Below are 19180 nucleotides of genomic sequence, written 5' to 3'. Positions count from 1 at the left end.
TGCTCAGACGTCTAAAAAACAAAAACATTGCAGTAATTTTCCTCAGGTACTCAAACTTACTTTGGAAAGCACCTGGCCCTCTATCTGTTTCTGCTCACTGAGTGCGACAAAGTGATTTCAAAATGCATTTGTCAGTCAGGGGCAAAATGCAAATCAGTCCATTCTGCTGAAGTGGAAATGCAATTCTAGAAATGGTGTGAATTTTGTTATTGTTTTGAGTTGTTGGACAGCATTAGAATAGCCTTCTGTGATGGAAATGCTTATGTTTTTGTTGTGTTTTGGAGATTTGGCACCTTTTCAAGCACAGCCAGTTTCTCGGGAATTTAGCAACTTTTCTCTGGACGTTTCCCAGTCTGAGACATGATCAACCCCCATGATCAGCCCATTTCTCATATACCATGTCAGAAATTCCTTTATGAATTTTTGTGGGCGGACTGGTTTTCCAAGTTTTTCTGTATAAGGCTAGGCAAGAACCCAACCCACTACACTGTTTGAACGGTTTGTTTGAATCAGTTCTTATCTCATCCACATCCTTGGGATATTCCATTGTGATCCTGTCAATGCATTGCACCATTGCACCACACATTTCTGCAGTCAGGTGTGTTCGGCTGGATATGTTATTAATAATGCTGGATTGATTTATTGTAGCGGTGGATAGCTGAAGCGGAACAATAATCAGATATACAGAGGTCTATCTCCTCCCAGGCAGTGCACATGTTCTCCATGCATGCAATCATCTTGACAGCTATATGAACTGCCAGGAGGAGGCGCTTATCTCATACTGTGAGCTTAAATGAAGAGGCATCAGGGAGGAACCCGGTGTCAGAAAACTGTGAATATATGTCCCTTTTTATCAAAACCCCAGAAGTGTGTGCATTTTATGATTTAGATGCCTTCTCATAACCACATTACAGATGACAACGGGGCGCATACAGCGCTGGAGTGCTGAGAATATACCTTCTCAGAAAACCGAATAAAAAAGATTAAAAGTAAAGATACGGTACAATTTATCACACTTTCAGATTAACACTTCAATTTGTCAATGAAGCTATCTTAGCTGTTAAACTCAGACATGTGGAGCGCTGTTCAGTTCATCTTACTGACATTAATGGTCTTGAGTGTTTTTTTATGTTTTTTGAGATCGCAAACCACCCCCCTCCCGCCCAGCTTCCTGAAATGTTGTATATTTACAAAGGTAGCAAGATGGATGGAAGCTCTCTTTGTGGTTATGGAGAGAAAGCCTCTTATTACAGCATAATTACCATCATTTTGGAAGCTCAGGAGCATTTGTTGTCATGAACTGGAGGCCGCTGCTTACAATAACTGCGAACGTGTTGTGTGAGTAAGAATTAAGACGTTTTCACCCATGCCACCTTTTCAATGTGAACATATCTCACATTTCATCCTCTCACCTACAACATGTAGATTTATACTGTATATAAATCATCTTTGTGTGTTTGAAACATCCTGGGGAAATGTTGATGTGTTTTCTTAATTACCACTTGGATTCTGCTTCCCTCTATATGTAGCCTATGTAAGAAATCTGTGGAAAGCTCAGAGCCTCTTGAATTTGATGCATGGCTCATCAATCTAGTATTATATGTATCAACCAGAATGTGTCACATCTATTGTAGTGCCTGTCAGATATACAATGCAGTAGAGCCAGCCACACGTCTTTTCATTGATGCTTCTAGCTTACGCATGTTTGATTTCCATAAGACTCCCAATGTCTTATATCTCTAGGAAAGAAAACACACACACACACACACACACACACACACACACACACACACACACACACACACACACACACACACACACAGGTAGTATAGTGGATAGTGGATAGGAAGCAGTGAATTCCTCCTTTTCCCCTAGGGGGCGCACAGTTTGAGAACCATTGGATTAGTCTCTGCTGGCCAATAGTGATGCTCATGAGATTATTCAAAACAGCATCTAAAAAAAGCTCTCCACTGAATGACTCCAGTCACAGGGAGTAGGTAGAGGACACTTGCCTAACAGTTCAGCTGCCTGATGCATGCCATGACTGGGTTTTACCGGATACTTCTCCTGTTGTCTGGTAAGTTTCTTATCAGGAAGGTGGTTTTCACTGGAGCGGGGGTATCATAGGGAACTAGCCTACTCAAGACACACAACAGATTAGAATACTTTTAACAACACAGAGGGAATCAGTCCAGGTAAGGATGCTTTAAGGAAAAACTAGCTGAATTCATCCAACAATCTGCCTCAAAAATGCCATTTTCCCCCTTGTTTACATAGTCAGATAATAGTGCTGTTCAAATAATTATGTGACAAACGGGTTCTTGAACTACTTTTTGTTTGTGTACATTCTGTGCGTGCAAACTTTTCTTCCACAACTTTTTCACCCTTCCTTCCTTTCCACGTCTCATCAGGCAGAGGCTTCTGGTATTCATGAGGTGTGAGATGTCAGACAGTATAAAGTCAGTCCTCTGACTCAGTTCCATTCACTATTGTCCTGAGGCAATGTGGCTAACACTGGCAAGAGGAGAACAGAGCACATGGCATGGTTTTTGGGCAGAAAACAGAAAACCCCCATAGGTGTGCATGGACTGGACATACCACTTTTCCACATTTAGAATCAAAACTATAATGAAATTACACATGGAATTATAGACGGTTTTCACGGAATGGTCAGTCCTGCACTTGAATGTTTTTTTTTCTTTTATGTCCATAGCAAACACTGCAACAGGAAGTGAGCGGGGGTTCAATTTAGAATGTTTTTGTTGTCAAGTTAAAACCGTCTATACAGTGACAGAAAAAGTGTGAAACAAATCAAAACTATCTTACATTTTAGATTCTTTAAATGAACCTTGATGGGAAGACAAAAGCTTTGGAAAGAAATTCATACATAGGCGTCAACCTCACTATTTACATTTGTCTAAGACACAGATTTCAAATTTAAGCATAAGCTTAAGCTAAATGGCTTTAAGATGATGAAAAGCATTGTACTGTACATTCAATCAGGTGTCCAAATGCTTTGCAGGCTACCCTGTTAGATTCTGTTGCTATTGAAAAATGGAACTTAAAAACAAAAAAGAGCAGAATATAACTTTATTCCAGGTTCACACAGAGTGTATGGAGGGAGATTTGTTTAGATGGATTGTCCCTCCTCTATAATTGTTGTTGTTTGTTGCTTGTGCAGTGGGCACGGCCTCGGTGGCTTGTGGCAGGTCCCCGGTGCCACGGACCAGAAGAGGGCTCCTGGAGCTGGCGGGAGCCATCAAATGCAGCACGGGCCGGTCTGCCCTGGCTTACATGATGTACGGCTGCTACTGCGGACTGGGTGGTCAAGGCTGGCCCAGAGACAGAGCCGACTGGTGAGGCAGCACTTTCATCACTGAAAAAAAAAATATATATACATTTCAACACACCTTTTATTATTTTTAAGTATAGCATGCCTGAACGCCTGATAACAGCGTGTACCATAATGTAAACATTCAGCCAGGAGAAACTACATGAACCACTATACCTACATCATGAGGTGCAAAGGATGTAATTTGGCATGAGTTAGTGGTGTTTTAGCCTTCACTCTGTGGACTGTGCAACGGAAAGCACCCCAGTCTCCTCCCTACTCATCCTATACATCCCCCCTTCCCTTTCCGGTTCTTAATGAGACCGTACGATTGAACCTCAAGTGCTGCCGCTGCACGATGGGACCGGAAGCAGGGGGCGACTCGCCAATGTGTGCTTCAAAATAGGCCCGAAATTCCACACCCAAATCCTAATTACCATCTCCTTCCATTCCGTCCAAACCACAGACATCAGCCCTCCCCAAAACCAGTTAACTGCTAAATATCTGTTTTGCTAAGTCAAGTGGTGATCCTTCCCTTCTTTCAAAATAGACGTGGTGTGACTCAAACCACAGTGCTTTGCTCTGACTATCCAGCCCACGTCAGGCTTTCTATAGGGTACTCTCTGCTTGTTGTGACAGCCTTCACAGTGATAGATCTATTTTTATTGTGTTTCTTTGTGTAAATATAGGTGTTGTCATAAGCACGACTGCTGTTACGGAGATGCAGAACTTGCTGGCTGCCAAACCAAGACAGACAAGTATCAATGGACATGTGAGGACAAGACAGCTGAGTGTGGTATTGCATTTTTATAATCCTCAGAGACTAATGAAATCATGATTGCATGTGCACTGGGCTGGTCACTCCTTTCACAGTTCATTTAGTACTGCGTGACTCAGATTTCATATTTTCAAAATAAAAGCAGCTGCTGCTTCCCATCTGTATGGTAGCAAACCAAAATACTATGGTATGTATGGTAGTAAAACATGGTAGTAAAATGGTAGTAAAAGTATGGTAGCACACCGCCATGGGTCTGAGTGAAAGTGAAATACAGTGGCGGATGTGTGATCTACAAACACCCGTGGTGTTTGTAGATCACACAGGAAAACAGTATGTAGACTGTTAATTGGAGGCAAGGAAAGGATGGGTGCAGAAGGGATAGTTTATAAGCCACAGTTATAGTATTCTAAGCTCTCATAAACCACAGTAATTGCTGAACATAGCAGCGGGTGGACTTAATGTGGTTTACACTGCTAATTGAGCCACCAAAAAATGAAGGGTGACACTGATGTGTTTAGCATTTCTTTAAATATATTATTGACAATATCCACAGTAACAGTACTTCTTGTTCTGCTGCTGCTGGGACGTCCCGTTGAGTTGCCAGATTTCAACATTTCCCTGATTCTGAGAGGATTTGAGCCAAATGAGCCATAAGAAAAGCAAAACACAGAAAACTTGGAGCTGTCTGTAATGCTAACAGCCAAGATGTTGCAAGCATGAGAATGAGTAATCACAGCAAATTTCACAATGACATGCTAATGAGGACGGCCGGCACACACACATCATCTAACCATTAGATGATGTGCGTCTTGCTAATTTTAGGCCATAATTAACAGGAATGCTCTTTTCATGCTATCGGCCTGTCACTGAAAGAAGACATGTGGTAACTTTATTCTTTATTCCAGATGATCTGAAGGACAAATGTGAAAAGCTGCTCTGCAAGTGTGACAGGGATGCTGCCAAATGCTTAAGAAAGGCACCTTTCATCCAGAAATATGCCCTATGGCCAGACTTCCTCTGTGGCTGTGATCACCCTACATGTAATATTTACTGATGCAATAAATACACACATTTATATATATGAGTGTCCCCTCTTTTGTCAATACATGCCTGTTGCATCCTCATTACAATGAGACTGGAAGTGGCACTGCTGTTCATCAGATGTCAAGTGTGCAGTTAACAGTTGGCTATGGCTTTTTATCATCTGTATTTAGGGCTGGGCAATATGGTTGAAATCAATATCACGATAAGCACAAGTATGTCTCTCTGCATTGATATATATCACGATATGGCTCACCTATGCAAAATCTTGTTAAATCCAGTCGAACTGAATCATAATGTTAAGTGTGCTGAAATATTAAATTAATATTCCTAGACAAAAATCATACTTCATTTTGTCAAGTAAAGTGAGTAAAATGTGTTATAATCACAGAACTGTGTGTCACGATCTATCCCAAAATCACCATATTCTCACGATATGATTCCATTGAAAGACGATAAACCCAAATATTGAATTATCGCCCAGCCCTATCTGTATTTATCATCATCTCTCATTATCTCTTATAATGTGACAGTTCATAGTGAAGTGTAAAGCAAAACAATGATATACACTTGCAAATAGCCTCACATGAAATGTGTAATTTAATTTAAAAAAAAATAAAAAAAAATGTTAAATGCACTAAAACAGTTTACTGAGTTCTGACAAAATGTCCCACTACAGTCAGGAAAATAAGGAGAATTACAGCAGTAGATTTGTACAAAGGACAGGTACCATCAAGGCTTCAAGCCAGAAGGTTAAATGTCACTCAGCAAGGGAACGATCAGGTAGCCGGTCCTCTGAAATACATTACAGAGTGGTGCCTTGTTCTGGAGTCCACTCCCTATGTTCTGCCAATGTTTGGGCTGCACTTGATTCACTGGGGTAAAACAGCTATTTGGACATGCAGTGACCTAATGAGGCTTTCCTGCTTCAACACTGTAGTGTATATTTCAACAGTTTTGTCACTTTGATTAAATTCCACTTTAGTGACATGGCAGCTTGGCAAAGGCATGCTAAGAAACCCAACTCTGGTTCACACTTTATTTGGCAATTTTACTCTCACAACTTCCATGTTTCATTCTGTGAAGACTTGAACACTGTTTTGGGGGGATGATAACCATTTTTTAAATGTTTTTATTTTCCTTTTGAGGCTGTGAAATGATGACTCAAGCATCAAGTAGAAGATAACACAATATTGACATTATGTACTTTAAGACAGTGGTTCTGAAACTGTTTCATGCCAAGGACCCCTAAACTGACACAAATTAGACCACAGACCCCCATTTGATAAGATTTTTGCTTTAATATGTTCCTACAGAAAGTGTATGAAACCCATGACTAAAATAGTCATACATTCTGTCATTGTATTAATTATGAATGGAATTAAAGTGAAAATAGATAATTTCCCTTTTTGCTGGGGACCCCCTAGAAACCCCCTCAAGGACCCCATGGGGGTCCCCAGACCCCACTTTGAGAACCACTGCTTTAAGGAACTTTCTTGTGGAGCCTACAGAATAAATGTTGCCTATATAATATGATGACATCATGGTACAAGCATTGTGAGCTAGTAATGTATGAAACATGTCATGCACATGAGCACATCAGTTCCTCCACAGTGCAGTGAACAGCCAGTGTTTGCTCCGTCTTTTCCTGTCTGTCCTATCAAACAAGAGCAGGCCCTATACAGGATGCTGTACCTAGTCTATGAAGTGTGAAGTGAGGATACTCACCCGTAGATGGTGCCATATACACAAATATTAAACTCCAAGCACACTTAAGGGAACCAAGCCCACAATTTCCGACAACATAAATAACAGAGTTATTATTAGCAATGAGCTTGATATGCCCTTAATTTATCTATATTTTCCTTATTAATTTTTTTTAATGTTCACTGTGGCTTTGAATGCTTTAAAGTTTGAGTATATATCTTTATTATGCTCCAATTAGAGTAATTGGTGTTACAGCAGGAACCTCTTTCAGATCTAATTTGAACAAGGTCCTGCTGCCCTATCAAAAATTATGTGATTTCCTTCTGACAGCCGGTGAAAACACCATCATGCCCATAACCACAGTAAACAGCGCCCTCCTAGATATTACTGCTCTAGTGAGGTATTACACCCATATAGCCTACTATGTTACAGGCTACAGGACACACAGCTTCTTTGTAGGATCACTCATGTGTGTCCTGAAATGGGAAGTGATGCTGCGCTGCATGTGTCCGAAGTCCAAGACTGGAAATCTAGGTCAGAGGCACAGCCCACAAACACTTGCCCAATTGTGTCCAACCTCCAGTGGGTATGAGCAATGAAGTTATGGAAGTCATATGCTCCATCCACCACATGGCAGGGAGGAGGGACAGGACTTCAAATTCATTCTCTTTTTTTGTTTGTGTATTTTTGTCTGTTTCAAATCTCTCCAAAAGAAAAAAAATAACACTTTGTGGTGCGGTTGCTATAAGCTGTACGGCCCTACTGTTCAAACTAACTTCTAACAAAACTTTGTTGAAAGGTTGGCGTATACGTGTACTCTTAAGGAGTGCCCTCTAGTTAATTATTTAACATCATTACTTTTGGAGAGGAAAAGAGTTGTGAGAAAATAGCTCTGTTCTCTTATTCTACCTCTCAGTCACAATCACTCAAAGGAATAAGCACAGCAGCTGTTTGGGGTCAGAGGTTAGAGGTGATGGGATCAGAACCTGCCAAATGTCCTATACTGATATGTATTATCATATTTTGAACATCATGGTGCTATATCTCAAGCAATAAACACGTTATCTTTAATGTAACAAAGGTCACTCTCTGCTGAAATTGTTTGGTCTTCAGTCACTCCATGCAACATATATTCAGTTTAAGGTCCTAGTTGTTGTACGTCGTTATCTAGCCTATATTGTTATCTGTATCGTCTGTATCGTACCGTTATCTATATTGATCAGGTGTGTCGTTCTGATTTTGAAGGAACTTGCAGGGTTGATGCATCTTCTGAGATAAGTGAAGTGAAAGAGAAAGGCAATGTGAGTTGGTGTGTTGTGTCATATCATATGGGAGTTTTGGGAGTTTTATACAGGGAGGAGTGATATACTGTATTGGCAGACTTGGCCATAGAATGGCTATGTTGTGACCTTTTGTTTCTCTGAGTATGTCACCTAATACAACTGTCAAATTAACAGAATACAACTATGTGGTCTTTTGTTAAAAATAAACAATTATCTTAAGATAGGCATGTCTGAATAGCTTAATCTGTTTTGCACCTGCATTAGTAAGATTCTTATAAAATATGGGTATCGGCTGATGTGAGCGGGAAAGTATCGGATATATCGGGCTCAAGAAAAAGTAACTCTTCAATCCTCAAGATCCTTCTGGTGTAGTCTAATGGAAAATTGAGAATGAGCAGTCCATCTGTGAAGGTGCAGGTTATTACATTAATAATGCCTGACGTTATAATTCAATTCAATCTTGATTCAGGACACAGCTCAGGGGGTCCTTAGCACAACAAACACCAAACACAGAATATAAATATAAAAATAGAGATATAAAAAGAAACAGATTATAAAAACACAGGCATTACAAGTTATTCCACCATGGTCATTTTACATACAGGCTAAAACGCCAGTGGTTCCACAGTCTGGATGAGAACCTAACAGAGCTCAAAACAGGGTTGGTTAACGCTAAAATAATACTGTTTGTAGAGTCTGATAACCTGCACTTGCATCTGTAACTGAGATTTCATATTACATCTGAGCAGGTGGGTACCCTGATATCTACAAACATTTGAATAGCACTGTCTGCAGCCTCATGTTGTCATTATAGGCCACTGTAAGTCTCCGCATGCTGCCTTTTTAGTAGTATAAGTATAAACTTGTGAATATGATTGAAAGTGTGCTTTATATGGCAAAGGAAGGGATGCTGGTTGGCGTGTAGGCGTACATATGAAAAAAAACCCAATGACAGTCAAATTCTTCTGTGGAACATGCAAGGTTACCACTTCATCTCAAACAGATGTGTTGTGAACACAAAGCAGCCTACAGCCTAAGCCTGGCTGTTTCTCTTCCCTGCCACCTGCCCCTTTTTACTTTGTGAAGTTTGATGAGCTTCTTCCTCAGTCAGTGCGCCCGTCTTCCATTTTTGCTGCCTTGAACTGATGCTTTGAGGACTCCGCTCTTGACTTAACTGTCTGATCTTGACTGCCATAAGATTCATCACACAGAGCTTTCTGATCTCTCACTTGGACTTGTTGTTTTCGGTATCAAGGCTGTGAGTGATTGCCATCATTATCTACAGTCTTGTGTCTGTGTCACTCTCCAACATTTCCTGAGGCATCCTGTCTGGATGTCTCTTTGCTGGCTGAAGCCACTTGACGGGTTACTCTGCTTGGGGCTGGAGTCACTTGCTTGTGAAAGTTGAGGTGACTCAATGTTAGTTTACAGAGTTACCTGCATGCAAAGACTGAGCTGGGAGTGGCTGACACAACACACCTGGGTAAAAATGGCAAAACAGCATTAAGATTTGTGGAGAGTTTTGGCACTCTTGGAGCGATCCTCTTTTTGAGGAAATGCTGGTCGCCTATTCTACATAATATGCATGACAGCATGGTCGTCACAGTGAATGAGTGCATTATTCTTTAATCCCTGCTGGGTGAGCTGACAGAACAGCTTCCACGTTAATGTGTTCTTTAATCAACTGTTTGGCTCCCCAGCTGAGATCCAGATGGCCCACAATGAAGCCTTGGCTTAAACAGCTCAAAGCATAAACAATTACAACCACGTGCAGGACAAAGCATGCCTCTCTACCAGCATATGTTTTCTGTAGCCTGTCTGTCTACTCTACCCTGTTAGGACCAGTCCTGATGGAATTAAAGCTGTGTCTCCACCTACTTGTTGATTATCCCTTGCACCAACTCATACCTGTCAGTCAGAAAAAAATCTTCTTATCGGGACATGTGATCAAATAGGGGTTTGTAGTAGCGGATCTATTTGGTGCTCCTTGATGCAATAAACAGTGTAGAAAGCCCTGATCTACTTTGCTGCAAGAAAAAGACATACACATACGCACAACAAAACCCAAAATTCTCAGTAACACCACATGTAAGGATATACAGACAAAGGAATAGGAATTTCGTTATGGAGTCTTCAGAACTACGTCAATTGATGCTGCCTCCATTATTATTTGTCATAATCTGCACATCATATTGTAAAAGAGTTCGAAACTCAAATGCCTCTTTCAAACCCCTCCTCATTCTGGAATGAAGCTAAACCTGATAACTCCCTCTTCTTTGGTCTCAAGAGCAACCAGTTCCATTGTGACCAGATATTTCCTTGTTCCCTCCCCTTTCACAGATCTGCCAGTTTAAAGATGGGTATAAACAATATGCTGTCAAGTGCAAGAGTTGATGAGCCCATTCACTGTAGATCTTGAACATGAAAAAATTGTACAGATTTTTGTCTTAGAACGGAGTCCAACTTTTATCTGTTCAGACGAAGTGAAACAATCTGACTCACTGTCATTGAGAAGTGAAATGGCGCAGCAAGGAATTAAACTGGACGGGGCAAAATTCTGCTGTTCCATCTGTCTGGATCTACTGAAGGATCCTGTGGCTATTCCCTGTGGGCACAGCTACTGCATGAACTGTATTAAAAGCTTCTGGGATGAAGAGGATCAGAAAAAAATCCACAGCTGCCCCCAGTGCAGACAGACCTTCACACCGAGGCCTGCCCTGGTGAAAAACACCATGTTAGCAGAGTTGATGGAGGACCTGAGGAAGACTGGACTCCAAGCTGCTCCTCCTGATCGCTGTTATGCTGGACCTGAAGATGTGGCCTGTGATATCTGCACTGGGAGAAAGCTGAAAGCCCTCAAGTCCTGTCTGGTGTGTCTGGCCTCTTACTGTGAGCAGCACCTCCACCCTCACTATGATGTAGCTCCATTAAAGAAGCACAGGCTGGTGGAAGCCACCATGAAGCTTCAGGAGAACATCTGCTCTCGTCACGACGAGTTGATGAAGATGTTCTGCCGTACTGATCAGCAGTGTATCTGTTATCTCTGCTCCGTGGATGAACATGAGGGCCACAAGAAAGTCTCAGCTGCCGCCGAAAGGGCCGAGAGGCAGAAAGAGCTCGGAGTGAGTCAGCAAAAAATCCAGCAGAGACTCAGGGATAAAGAGAAAGATGTGAAGGTGCTTCAACAGGAGGTGGAGGCTATCAACCTCTCTGCTGATAAAGCAGTGGACAACTGTGAGAAGATCACTGAGCTGGTCCGCCTCATTGAGAAGAGAAGCTCTGAGGTGAAGCAGCAGATCAGAGCCCAGCAGAAAGAGGAAGCGAGTCGGGCCGAAGAACTTCAGGAGAACCTGAAGCAGGAGATCTTTGAGCTGAGGAGGAAAGCAGCTGAGCTGGAGCAGCTCTCACACACAGAGGATCACATCAACTTTCTACAGAGTTACCCCTTGCTGTCACGTCTCAGTCAATCTACAGACTCACCCAGCACCAATATCCGCCCTCTGCGCCACTTTCACCATGTGACTGCGGCTCTGTCAGAGGCCAGAGATAAACTACAGGACATTCTTACAGAGGAATGGCCAAAGAGCTCACTGACAGTGACTGAAGTGGTTGTTTTACTGCCACAACCAGAACCCAAGACCAGAGCTGACTTCTTACAATATTCACAGATCACACTGGATCCAAACACAGCACACATATGTCTGTTATTATCTGAGGGGAACAGAAAAGCAACAGGCATAAATGTAGAACAGCCATATTCTAGTCACCCAGACAGATTCATTAACTACTCTCAGGTCCTGAGCAGAGAGGGTCTGACTGGACGTTGTTACTGGGAGGTGGAGTGGAGTGGGACGTTCGCTTCAATAGCAGTCTCATATAAAGATATTAGCAGAACAGGGGCTGAAAGTCGATTTGGATGCAATGACAAGTCTTGGGCATTAGATAATTACAAGTGCACAAGTTATCGGTTCGTACATAACAAGACCAAAACTCCCATCTCAGGCCCTCTGTCCTGCAGAGTAGGAGTGTACCTAGATCACAGAGCAGGTATTCTGTCCTTCTACAGCGTCTCTGAAACCATGACTCTTCTCTGCAAATTCCATACCACATTCACTCAGCCTCTCCATCCTGGACTGCTGTGTCATCAGAGTAGTGGCACTGTTGAGCTGTGTAAGCTCAAGTAGACAGGAGTTATCTCATTGCTGTGGTTTTTCTGCACTCCACTTCCCAGAGACCACATGTGACCTGTCAATCAAACAGTGTGGTGGGACTGTGATGTATTTTTCCAAGTTGAATTTTCTGCTGATGAAGTTTGAGTTTCTGTAGGTGGCACTCTTTTCTTTGCCTTTCCTTTTCTTTGTGTTATATCAGTCAGTGATAGCGAGTATCCAAACAGACATGTAGCCTATTCATATGAAAACAAATTGTTGTGTCTATATAGGTCTTATGTTTGTTGCGTATTTCTCTTGTGGCTGTAATATGTTTTTGCTATTTCTGTCCCACTGCATGGGCCTTAATGGAATATCACTAGAAGTCTTCCCTTTATTATAGCTGAATATTTGTTAATATGTTGAATTTGTTCCCGGCCCGTTGTAGCTTTGTTGAGAAAAGTGCACTACAAATGTAATCATTCATTATTGTTATAATCAATGGGGAGAGGATTCAGTGTTTTCCTCCACAGTGATGACATAGCCTACTGGATAACAGATTGATTGTGTGGATATGTTAATATTTAGTTGGAAAGATTGAACCAGGTTTTAGTGATTGGATGTGTGATCAAAGTGAATGTTTGCAAAGATAATAAAATAAAATAAATCTCCAAGAATGAATAAAATATTTCTTCTGTATTCCAGGACGTACATACATAACACTTGCATGAATTTAGAAAATAACTAGTTTAACATTGAGGGTTGTTATGTTTCAGTTGTCACCTTTACGGACATGTTTTGTATAGACATCCTCTTTTGAAACACCAAAAAAGGAGTTCAGGAATTTTTTTATTTAAACCGTAATGTTCAAAAATGTGACAAATGTGATATTGTTTCAATTTCAAATGTTGAAACAGATTATTTACTTGTTAAGATTAACAGAGAAATTATTAAACTTGCACTTTATCTGTTTTCCTATGATCACTTCGTAAAAACATTATTAATAATAATGATTGAGAGGGAGCATTATATGAATATAGCTGAGTCTCCTGTAGCCAATTAAATGAATACAATTATTTAAAGGTAAACCGACAGAGTAAATTTATATTATTCAGGAAGATTATATGACTCTCTCCCCTTCAAGTAGCTCTCAGTCTCAAAAAGGCTGGTGACCCCTGGATTAGATGGAGAGACTGAAGCACAGTGTGGATGGATAACATTTACCAATAAAATTCTATCCTTGCAGCTTTCTTCACTTGAACAGGTTTGCCATGGAGCTTGCAACCTCCAAATCTGGAATTGTCTGTTGCTTTTTAGAAGCTAGATTGGCTTTGTGCCCTTGCTCATCAAAACACATGGAAAACCATGAATAATTCATCTGAACATTTCCAGGTCAAGTTTGGGAATTGCATGAAATGTCTGAAAAAGTTTGTTAGTGCTAACCTGGTGCTAACACACATATGACCACAGACTTTATAGACTTCTTTTCATTATTTATTTTTTTTACTTCAAACTTACATGAGCTAGTTAACACGTTGAGTGCCAGCGACGCCATATGGCGTCAAGAGAAATTTACCGTAGGCTGCCAGCGACGCCAAATGGCGTCAATAACTCCAAATTCATATTTTGACGGGGGGGTGTCGATCTAAGCCTCTTACATCGCCTCTTACAATATGGGAGCTATTGAATGTGTCTAACCTATTTTACAGAACCCTTAGGTGGCGACAGTGCCCTCCCGATTAGACAAAGGCCAGGAGAAAAGAGAGAAGAAGTCATGAGGAAACGGAAATCGCCATTGATATGCTTGAAGCATAACGTTACTTAGCTGTGCCTGTGAACAGCAGTCATCTGCTGCCACAATTGAGCCCCATCCGTGTCCGCTGCGATAGTCCATCCATATGATTTAGTTGCAGTGTTGGGAGTAACTAGTTACTAAGTAACTAGTTACTGTAACTTAACTACTTTTTTCAGTAACTAGTAATCTAACTAATTACTTTTTCAAATTCAGTAACTCAGTTACAGTTACTAAAATAGTAACTGGGCTAGTTACTAGTTACTTTAGGACATGAAAATAACGGACAACTTCAGAGGATTACCCAGTTTCTGATCCTCAGACCTAGTCCGGGGAGAGAGCTGCAGCCAGAGCCCCAGAGGCTAATGACCTTGATAGGCTATAAGCCTCTCCAATAAGCGAATGTTCAATGCCACACTGTGGCACAGCAACACTAACATAATGTGTGCATTAATAACAATCGAAGCAGACTTTTAAAAGTAACGCAAAAGTTACTTTCCCTAGTAACTAATTACTTTGAAGTAACTGGTAACTTTAAAGTAATTAAATTACCTTTTGAGAGAAGTAACTAGTAACTGTAACTAATTACCAATTTTCAGTAACTTTCCCAACACTGTTTAGTTGCCGACACGGCGACACCAGCGTCTTTCTGAAAAGTTACATTATTCTCAGCTGGGAGCCGAGGACACGCTGTAAAAAAGCGGGGGATGCAGGCAGCGGACTTTTCAGTGCAGATCAAACTCAGAGCAAACCGCAGCAGAGACACTCGACTCCTCCCACCACGGAGGAGGGGGAGGAGGGGGGTGGGGCACGCAGGGCACTAACAGCATACAACCATTGACAGTACACACACACCCAGGCAGCAGCAGGCTCGAACTCAAAGCAGAATTCATTCTGTCGCCTTTCTAACATAAAGATGTGATTATCTCAGAAACTAATTTCAGCATGCTCTTTTCGGTCGAAAACACTCTTTTTCAGAGGGGTGTATTTCCAAAATGGAACGGTTTATAAACACAGTTTTTTTTTTAAATGAAACAGAAGGGTTCAAAGTTTCATTGAGGCTATTGGTTGTCCATATAAGAGGAACACAAAAAATGATATGGCTATATTAAAATGCATTGCGGCCTATGTGGCACAGTACAGCACCTTTTGCCCAAGGGCCGTGGCACTCAAAGTGTTAAGCCATTATCAGAATATTTCACACTGAACTGAGTACCAAAGGAAAATAACACCTTCCCCACTGGATTTATAAAATGACACACACACACACACACACGCACGCACGCACGCACGCACGCACGCACGCACGCACGCACGCACGCACGCACGCACGCACACACACACACACCCCTATGGGCATTTATGTGGGGAGGAAATCTGGGATTCATTGACAAGATTAGATTAGATTACAATACTTGCTGAAATTTTATGTGATAGTGGGTGTGATGATGATGATGGAGAAAAAAAGTACATGTATTTTAAACAAAGCACAACTCAGCAGCAGCATGTAATACAGCTGCTGTCCATGACCATCACTGTTATGGAAATATGACAGAAATTAAGTGAAAGTCAAATCATGGTTGTGTTTGTAAATGAGAAACTCCATGAGATAATAAATAAATAAATAAATAAATAAATAAATAAATAAATAAATAAATAAATAAATAAATAAATAAATAAATAAATAAATAAATAAATAAATAAAGTAAGTCATGATCCTTGAGTGACATTTGTTTTGGTATTTGGTGACTGCAGCAAGTTGATCCCTCTAGTAACTAGAGAGTAGAACTAGAGTCTAGTTCTACCACCACCTTCGCTAGGATTGCCTTGTGTTGCAGGGGTCTATGACTGCCTTTGTGTTGCAGGCGTCTATGGCTGCCGGGGCTATCATTTAAATCACGTCTAAAAACTCACTATTTTAGACTTGCTTTTTATTGATCTTATTGTGATTTTATTGTTCTATTCCTCCTAGTTTTTTAATATTACACTTTTACATGGTATATTTAATGTCTACCTAGTGTCTTTTAATTGTATGCAATTTTTATGTACTGTCTGCCTTCTGCCTTTTTTAATCTGTATGTAAAGTGCTTTGTAACTTGTTTTGAAAAGCGCTATATAAATAAAGGTATTATTATCATTTGTCATGGGACTGGACATGCGTACCTACCAAATGTTATCCAATTTCGTTCAAGAGATGGCGGGATATGTGGCCAGAAGAAGCCCTGGGGGTGTATGGAGATGGGATGAAAAAACAGGAGTATGAAGTAGCTGCAGTGGTCAAACAGTCTGCAGAGAGAGGAGAATGTTTCAGTGGGTGAGGAATATTAACCTTTGCTTAATAGTGACCCCATCTGGCCATTTAGCTCCATTTTCTTTCACGGTAGTGTTTTGCTTACAATTGCACATTCCTGCAGTGTGTGGTGTTCTGTTTATTTATAGAACATCAGATTGTATCACTAGATTTACAATACATGGAGAAGAGAGACCAGCAGTCCTATATGATGCATGTAAATATTGTTCACCCAGCCTTGAGCCACCCAGAAAGAAAGACTATGGGAAGAAGACAGTCAAATTCAGAGAATTAAAACTAAAATAGGGAATGTAGATACCCATTCTATTGGTGACATCTGGAATCTAAACAGTGGGTGTGAAAGTCAAAGATATTTAGAAGGACATTGTTAACTGCTTTCCTATAGGAGGAAACGTTAACACTCTCCTCCACTGGTGTGACTTGTGCTATTACGGTTATCTAGAGCTATACAAAAGTGTATAGTAAAGTAACCAGTCTTTTGAACTGACATGCTTCTAATCTAATCTGTCAATCACATTGGTATGGCCTTCCTTGACTACATGTTGAGTATAAGCCACCTGTCATGCAGTATTTACAAGGTGAGTAGTGAAAAATTATTGTGGGCCATTTCAGTGTGAATTTCTCATAAACAAACCTCCCTGCACCTCATTACCAAGGCATGCCATTTTGAGTTGAGGTCGCCTGAGGGGGAGTTTTACTTCCACGTCAAGCTTTGGTGCACATGAGAGTTGTTGACATGGGTTGAGTTGCTCATTGCATCATGAAGGACACATCACTATATTAAATCAAACTGACTCCATAACTAGCAATTCTGCCATCTGGATCTCATTTTAAAGTTAAAAGTGTTGATTTCTGCCCCAAGTGCCGCCTCCGGGATTTCATCACAGTGTGGTTTGAATTGGAGGATGGACATCACATGACCTTGAGATCCAAAGTCCCTCCCCTTCCGGGAGGGCCCTACTGTATGTGAATGCAAACCAGCATCTGAGAAATGAGGTACACATATGATGTTTGTCATTTTAAAAGATAAACTTTGCAAGTCAAGAAAGTCGCAGTTTGTCGTAAAACTGTTGCACTATAGATGGTTTTCACGGAATTGTGTTGCTATAAGGAACAGTTTGAAATCTTATTTCCTGCAAGCTAGGGGCAATTTAGAATGTCTATGTTGTCAAGTTTAAACCGTCTGTAAGTTATAAATCAGAACGACTACGCACAACCACAAGTGACGTCTCTCCCGCCAGGTCATTGGGCCCTTCAAATGAGGCCATATTTACCATGAATACGACAAGTCCATATGAACGCCCCGCCCCCTCATGTGGTATTCACGACATTCACGATCGCTGTCAGAATATGGAGCCATTTAACACTTATTTTAACACAAAAACATCGCTGAATGCAGCTTTAAGTGGAAATCTTCTGAACTCTTCGAGTTCACGACTTGTGACGTTTTCAGAAAATGGCGGAGGCCATGGAGCTGGATGGAAAGTATTGTAATTTTACCTGTACAGAGATTTTCATAGTCATTTTATGTCTGATGAACATGTTGATATTCCCAATGGTCTCATCTTTTTTCCTCTGTCATTATGCCTTGGCATTTCCCTCATTAAGATAGTTAGCCGCTCGCTAGCTAGCATTAGCTAAATTGTTAGCCTCAGTGGCTTCTAGTCAACTGCGCATGCTCATGATGTGACCACTTCAATGCCAAGCATGTTGTGTACATGACTTCCGGTCTCGTAAACATGGGTTCACGACTTTCAAGTGAAGACCCCACGTTTGTTGATGTGACGTATATTGTGCGAGACGAGAGATGTAGTTGATTGAGCGGTTTCATACAAAACTAAACGTTACATTTCAGTTTGACGACAAACTGTGGCTTTCTTGACATGCAAAGTTAAAAAAAATCACATGTTTACTTTGTGGCACAATTCAAATGGGAAGATTATTGTCTCTCGCCGTTCATCACCAATGATCACCAGTCATATTTTTTAAGGCTGGGGCATAGCTGAAGCAGGAAGTAATTAAGCGGTGACTTTGGATCTCTAGTGATGTCCAGTAGATTGTTGGCTGCTAAAACATGTTTCAGAGAATACGTAGTATATTGTAAAAGATAACATTTCAATTAAACTTGCTAAAAGCTTGAGATATCAGAGATGTATTACCGAACGGGCCATGCGAGAGCGGTGTCCACCCGCTATGCCGACCACACGCAATGCCGACCTTAGGTTTAGGCATGGGGGGTGGGAGAGGTTAGGTTTTGGGTTAGGGTCTGGGGGAGGTTAGGTTTAGGCATGGGGGTAGGTTAGGTTTGGCGTGGGGGCTGGGAGAGGTTAGCTCCACCGACACGCTGCACGCCGCCTCGCTCAGCTGATTCTGCTTGTGGGCTATCGGCATTGCGACCTGTCGGCACTGCGGCCTGTCGCATGTGTGGCACCGCGAGAGCTCAGGGGGCCCATAACCCACCAGAGCTTCTTCACAGGGCCACTGCGTATCTTGCCCGGGCCTGGCCTTTATTTTTGACAAAATGTTCCATACGTTTATGGACAATTTAGGGTTATTGTGCTTTTGGCTTTAATTGAGTGTCTGCACTGTAAATCCTGTGCTATTTTGACAGGGCCCAAAATGATCACCAGCAGCCACCAAATGCTGATAAAATATGAAAGTGGCTGGTAGATTTTCTTCACTCACCAGCCAAAAAAAAGTAATCTATTGAGTGGCTGCTAAATGTTTAATTCACTAGCCATTTGGCTGGTGGACAAAAAAAGTGAATTTTGGACCCTGAATTGAGATAC

General features: G+C 41.3%; 2 protein-coding genes across 3 annotated transcripts; both read left to right on the top strand.

Moving 5' to 3' along the window:
- Nucleotides 1-1999: 1999 nt before the first annotated feature.
- On the top strand, nucleotides 2000-5167 carry pla2g10 (phospholipase A2 group X). Of its 2 annotated transcripts, none has more exons than XM_083649497.1 (4): nucleotides 2000-2077; nucleotides 3182-3356; nucleotides 4021-4103; nucleotides 5015-5167. In XM_083649497.1, the coding sequence occupies exons 1-4, from the start codon at nucleotides 2032-2034 to the stop codon at nucleotides 5161-5163; spliced, it is 453 nt and encodes a 150-aa protein (XP_083505623.1). In that variant the 5' UTR covers nucleotides 2000-2031; the 3' UTR covers nucleotides 5164-5167. The 2 variants fall into 2 exon arrangements, with proteins under 2 accessions (XP_083505623.1, XP_083505622.1); XM_083649496.1 differs by having other exon boundaries at nucleotides 4021-4127.
- A 5482-nt stretch (nucleotides 5168-10649) lies between these two features.
- On the top strand, nucleotides 10650-12900 carry LOC310787554 (tripartite motif-containing protein 16-like). Its single transcript, XM_083649010.1, has one exon. It carries the CDS (start codon nucleotides 10660-10662, stop codon nucleotides 12322-12324), a length of 1665 nt encoding a protein of 554 aa, XP_083505136.1. The 5' UTR covers nucleotides 10650-10659; the 3' UTR covers nucleotides 12325-12900.
- Nucleotides 12901-19180: the final 6280 nt, after the last annotated feature.

Source organism: Poromitra crassiceps (genome assembly GCF_964638095.1).
Source record: "Poromitra crassiceps genome assembly, chromosome: 13".
NCBI classification, from domain to species: Eukaryota; Metazoa; Chordata; class Actinopteri; order Beryciformes; family Melamphaidae; genus Poromitra; species Poromitra crassiceps.
The sequence above is the reverse complement of the archived record's forward strand: the minus strand, read 5'-3'. Positions and strand labels throughout refer to the sequence as shown.